This window comes from Vespa velutina, chromosome 15 (assembly GCF_912470025.1).
Source record: "Vespa velutina chromosome 15, iVesVel2.1, whole genome shotgun sequence".
Classification (NCBI taxonomy): Eukaryota; Metazoa; Arthropoda; class Insecta; order Hymenoptera; family Vespidae; genus Vespa; species Vespa velutina.
Genome location: NC_062202.1, coordinates 506449 through 512606, shown reverse-complemented (window position 1 = coordinate 512606; position 6158 = coordinate 506449). Strand labels below are relative to the sequence as shown.

Genomic DNA, 6158 nt, shown 5'->3' with positions numbered 1-6158 from the left:
TGAAGCCTCGAACCCAGATAACTTCCGGCGCTGTTATCGGCGCGCCAATTTTAATTCTATCGAACATTGAGTTTTATTTTCACATTAATATCAATGCTGAATATCTTTTAGCACTTTTAAGTAGATTGATTTGATCGAGAAGAATCTATAATAGATGAATACCATTTGATCGAACCTATATCAATTTGATTAAAATATTACGAATTTATTGCAAATTAGTACACATTATTATCTGCAGTTGGCGCAGAGATCGATTTTACGTATTACAATGCCATCTATCGTTGAATTTATTAAATCTAAGCAAGGTGACAACTTAATGAGATGGCAATAAAAATTTGGCAAACTTTTTGCACATTTTAAAATTTATGAACTTTCTGAATAAGAACGTATATTTTCTATTCTTTATTATAACCTTATCGATTTGACAAATTACACGTTTAATATTTACGTTTGTCTAATGTATTATTTTAACTGAACTAATATTTGAATAGTTGTCATTTTAAATACAACCGATATGGTTGGTAATTCTGAAAATTTTGCTATACGAACGGAACTTTCTGCGTGCAATCGACTGTTGCTTAGGTTATTGATTTCCGTGTGTGGTATATGTTTAATAAAAATTCATATCTCCCTCACACAATATTTGATGATTTTCTAAATGGAATTAAAAACTTAGCAAAAGGTATTGTGTTTCAAACTGTACACTATCTTTAAATATTTCCTGATTTCATACCATCAATGTAAAAGATTTTTATTATACAATAAAAAAAATATCTATTGGTAGTAATATTTCTGAATATATGATTTGTAATGCATAGTATCAGTGTATTCAATGCATGTATTTTTTAGTATGGCAGATGCTGATCCACAATTGAAACGTCTTTTACTTCCTGCCGAAGAAACACTTTTTGAACAATTATTAAGAATTGGGCTTTATGTAGGAGCAATATTTCAAATTGTATGTATATTAGCTATAGTTATATACCGAGCAGGTCCATCTGATGGGGGTGCCGCATTAAAGGTATAATCTTAGATTGTAAATGATAATTATTTTTATTTATCGCTTACATAATTTACTTAGTTCAATATTTTTATATATTTATTATACATAATGATAATGATTATATAGGATGATCCAAGTGATGTTGAATGTTCAGAAAATAGTCCACAAGTTACTCCAAGAAAACCTCATCGGCCACGAAAGCAAGAAAAAAAAAAGAGACGTTAGAAAGATAGAAAAAGGATATTCTATTTGCTTTCCATATATGATTATGGAATTCAAGTCATTTAAAAAATGTTCTATATAAATAATTTGATATTTTTAAGAACTCTTTTTAGGAATTAATTATATACTTGATAAATGATATTAATCTTTCACATAAGTATTTCAAAAATTATATAAATAATTTTAGATAGTCTAAGTTGATGATTTTTTCAGAGGCATAATTGTAATAAAAATTTAATAAAACATGGAGACTGATAGAGTATGAATGCGTTTGTTGTATAAAATTAATTTTATTATCCTATGAATTTATGAAAATAACGGAAAAAAAAAATTGGTTGGATTAGAATTTTTGAAGTTTAGAAACTTTAGTCAAATCAAAGTTCATATTCTTAACCTATTTTGACCAAATAATTATAAATGTATATAATTATCATATATTATTTAATGATTTTTATGATTCTTATGAAATTAAATGAATTTTCATTTAATAAAGTTTACAATTCCCATTATTTTAATATTCGAAATAATTTTGATTACTGTAGTATGTTTAGTTTTATATGTATATCCGTGCCAATGTGAACGTTCACGCATTACGAAAAAAAATGCAATTGCACATTATAAAAACGTGAATATATTCACGTAAAGTTATCACGAAACGTAACTGATAATTTTAAAGATATTTAAAGAACTAATAAAAATTTACTCTCTCTGTCTCTCTCTCTCTCACTCTCTCTTTCTCTTTCTTAAATATATATATACAATTATATTAGATATGTTACATTTAACGAATACATTATCACCACAAGATATATTAGCAGAGGTTAGAAAATTTATTTCATCGGCTGTCAGACCTTCTCATAATACAAATACTCTTGATGTAACTAGAACAGCGTTGTTTTTACTTAAAAATCTTCCCGCTGCTAGAGACGCTGTACTTGAGTATTTTTGTAATGTATTCTGTATTGCAGTTACAAAATATGTACGGCAAATTGAGGTAAATAATAATAGTATACATATCATCGATTAGTATTGTTGATTAATTTATATGAAAATATTAATTTATATTTTACAGACAAATCAAAGCGTAGTTATATCTGAGGAAGGTATTATTGTAGAAATTTATACAGTATTAAGTAATTTCATTCATGGAAATCCAGAAGCATGGGCACCGATTATATCAGCATGGTCTTTAGAATTGCTTGGTAAATATAAGTTTAATTTTATTTAGTTTGTATTGATATAAAAACTATCCTTCTGTCTAACGTAAATATTTTATTTAATAGGTAAATTATCATCAGAATATTCAAAACGAGGTAATTTACCAACTAATGCTGGAATCAATGATTTTTTGCAACAATGGATGTCTTGTCGTGCTACTCGTACATTGATTGACATCACAGCGCAATGTCTTCAGTGTCTTATGCATTCGGATACAGAATCTTGTATCAAAGCATTACTGGATACTAGTGTATTACATAGTCCGCATTTTGACTGGGTCGTTGCTCATGTGGGAAGTTGTTTCCCAAATACAGTTATTACAAGAGTATTATCATGCGGATTAAAAGATTTCTGCGCCATGGGCTATGAATATAACGTAAAGAATCCAAAGTTAAATTCCGTTGTTGGTATTCTAGGACACTTAGCTGGAAGTCACTTTCAGGACATTAGAACTGCTCTGTTGGATTTATTTAAGGTAAGGTAATGTGATAATAATTAATAAATTTCCTGATTTATTAATTTTTAACTGTTTTTTTCTTATAGTGGAGTTTGGATGAAAATGTAAATGTCGATGAAGATACGAGACAGCAAAAATTAGCTACTGTACCATTTCTTTTAAATTTAGCTTCCCTTTCTCCCACATTATTAAAAGCAATAACTAGCGATATTTCACAAATATGTAAGTAAAAATACTTAATAGATTGAGAAAGATGTAAAAAGTAATATTACATTTTATATTTTAGTAAATCCTGATGTTATTCCAAGACTTGCTCTATATGCCTCAGATTGGTGTAAATATTTCAATAATCAACCGGAGGCACTGATTGACTTAGCTGTACACTTAGCGTTAGGTTGTGAACAAGGAGCATCTCAAATAATAAATATTCTGTTAGATACTAGTTTGAATACAAGCAATGTTGGATATCATAGTGTTAATGCAACTCAGAGTGTCAAGAATGTATGTCGTGAAATATTAGAGTTAATGCTACAAGAAATAAATTTAACTTTAAGGACACATAGCGTACAGTCTGCAAATATTTCTCTTTTAAATTCTATTAAACAAGAGTTACTTGTGATAATACCATTACTTCTAAATAGAGATCCATTAAGAGTTCAAACAGCAGTAAGGCTATTGTGCTTCATTGGTGGACAGAGTTCTAATATTTTAATATCTGCTGCATCATTTATGTTGGTAAAAGCACAAACAACATTTCATTTAGCTGCATTGATACATCTTATTTCTAACAATTCCATATTGTTTCCTGTAAATAAACCCGAAAGTGAAACTATGTTCGCCAATCATGGTTATTTTACACAAGTAGTAGAACAAGCACTTCGAGAAATTCATTATAAAAGTGTTACAGAGATACAAGAGTCAAGAAAATTGTTTGAAAATCTTACGATATTATTAAAGTAGGTATATAAAGTAAATATTTACGTAATATCTAGCACTGATGCATTATATAATATAAATTTATTTAAATTACCGAAGAATAATTTTAAATGCGAAACTTGTTTTGTTTTTTCTTTTAGGTGGGAGAAATCCAATAAAGTAATAGTATTTAGATCGAAAATAGTAACTAGAGCCATTAAATCGAATTTACTTCAAATTTCTTCATTATTAACGAAAACAGATAATTTTGATTTAGCAAACGATATAGCTGTAATGCTAGATTTATTAAGTATGCCTGAGAAAGATTATTTTGTTCCAAATATTGAACTTACGCTAAAATTAGTGAAAGCGGTACTGCAATATTTTTTTCTATGTATAGCAGAAGAAGGTAATTTATACATCGGTATGTTCAGTTATATTATAATGCTTATTCAAATATCGATACTGATTTACAGATATTATAAAGAAAGAGAAAGGCATAAAAATAGTTTGTCACCTATTAAAGGATTTAACTTGTTATTCTCAGTGCGCAAGGGTCTTAGCACTTAGAGATATTTTGGTACATTGTATTAATAATGATCCAGCCAAATATTTTGGTGCAAAAGAAAAATTTGAACCACAATTTGAAGAAATGTTACTTTTGCATCAAAATCATAAGCAGGTAATATTGTTACAAATTTATAATTGACAAATCAAACACATGTCATGTTATATTATATATTTTTAATATTACTCTTATAACTCTAGGTTACAAGTACAATGCTAGCTCAAAGAAACTCTTCCGTATTCCATGCTGGTGTAATAGGACATGGTCCAAGAAGACCACCACCTGAGAACAATATTAATAAAGAGATTATTACTTTAAACAAAATGTTATTAATTGATGTGATAAAGGTAAGCTTTATATATGCATGCCATGTATAAAATATAAATTTTATACATCATTATATAATATTTATTTTATTTCATTCTTTCAGGCTTGCTGTAGCAATCAGGAATTAGAACAATATCCTGTTAATTTAGATGCGCTAACAATGGTTAGTTTATTATTAGTAGAATTAGTATCACCTGATGTTATGTATAATGGCTTGCCATGGCCTGATGAAGAATTTACAAAGGTAGGCACTTCTTAAAAAATATCTTGATTATCAAATCTCAAATATTAGTTAACAAAGCTTTCTATTATAACAGGTTACTGTGGAAAGAGATTTACAAATTCGTCGTACATTTAAAGACGTACCACTTTTATGGACTCTTTTGGAATTAACAGCTTGGTACAGACCCGCTTTAGCTTATTGTTCTGTCTTGTTAAGAGGTATAGCAGCCACAGTTATGGCTAATTGGAATATAGAAGAGGGAGTAGCACTTTTAAATGTTATGGCACTTGGACAATTGCTGCCACCTCCATTAGCAAGTATAAGAGATATTCTACCTGTTTTAGAACCTAATCAGGTATGCGTGTACACGAATTTATTTTATAAATAAATTACTTTGGATTTTCTTACCAACAGAATGCTATATGGAAAGTCTAAATATTATCTTGTTTTTATTACAGATAAATACTGTCATGAGAGAATGTGTATGGGCATACATGCGAGAGAATGTTCCATCGCCAGCATTATTTACTCGCAATGAAGGATCTAACGTAGCATGGAGAGATACCGATACTTCTATTCCAAACACACGTTTCATAGAAATACTTCGTTTGATTTTACTCGCAAATATTCACAATTTAGGTCCACTTTATTCTACATTGTTTTTTAATGAACATAAATAATAATGCAAAAATACTTTTATGTTTCATATGATCGAATATAAAGGAAAATATAAATCTTTTCATATAAATATAGGGATATATAATATAATCGTGATGTAAATAATATAATAATCACTTATTTTGTATACATTATGTTAGAGAATTAAAAAAGAAGTGATTTTTAAAGAACATAATTAATAGAGAAAGGAAAGCTAATATAATGTGCCTTTGAAAGGAATTTAATACTTTTATACTATTCACAATACAATATAGGTATTCAATATACCAATTTCTACATTGAAATTGTATAACAGTAGGTATATTATTATCAATAACAACGCTATTACATACAAAGTAGAAAAGGACATTCACACTTTATAAAATAGAAATTAATTTTTTTGCAAATATTTTATATATATATATATATATATATATATATATATATACACATAATATATATATATATATATATATACACACATATATAACCAACACTCGTTTATAAGTTATAAGAGTCATATGTTGCATCATCGATACATTTTACATTCATTCTCTTTCTGATATTA

At 27.9% G+C, this 6158-nt stretch overlaps 2 protein-coding genes across 2 annotated transcripts; both read left to right on the top strand.

Moving 5' to 3' along the window:
- The first annotated feature begins 401 nt into the window (after positions 1–401).
- On the top strand, positions 402–1491 carry LOC124954333 (protein MANBAL). The gene is made up of 3 exons (XM_047507116.1): positions 402–682; positions 850–1021; positions 1130–1491. Exons 2-3 carry the CDS (start codon positions 851–853, stop codon positions 1226–1228), a joined length of 270 nt encoding a protein of 89 aa, XP_047363072.1. The 5' UTR covers positions 402–682; position 850; the 3' UTR covers positions 1229–1491.
- Positions 1492–1783: 292 nt separating this feature from the next.
- On the top strand, positions 1784–6002 carry LOC124954335 (integrator complex subunit 5). The gene is made up of 11 exons (XM_047507119.1): positions 1784–2219; positions 2298–2427; positions 2509–2918; positions 2987–3122; positions 3187–3856; positions 3977–4224; positions 4292–4497; positions 4584–4730; positions 4814–4954; positions 5028–5288; positions 5392–6002. The coding sequence occupies exons 1-11, from the start codon at positions 1998–2000 to the stop codon at positions 5611–5613; spliced, it is 2793 nt and encodes a 930-aa protein (XP_047363075.1). The 5' UTR covers positions 1784–1997; the 3' UTR covers positions 5614–6002.
- Positions 6003–6158: the final 156 nt, after the last annotated feature.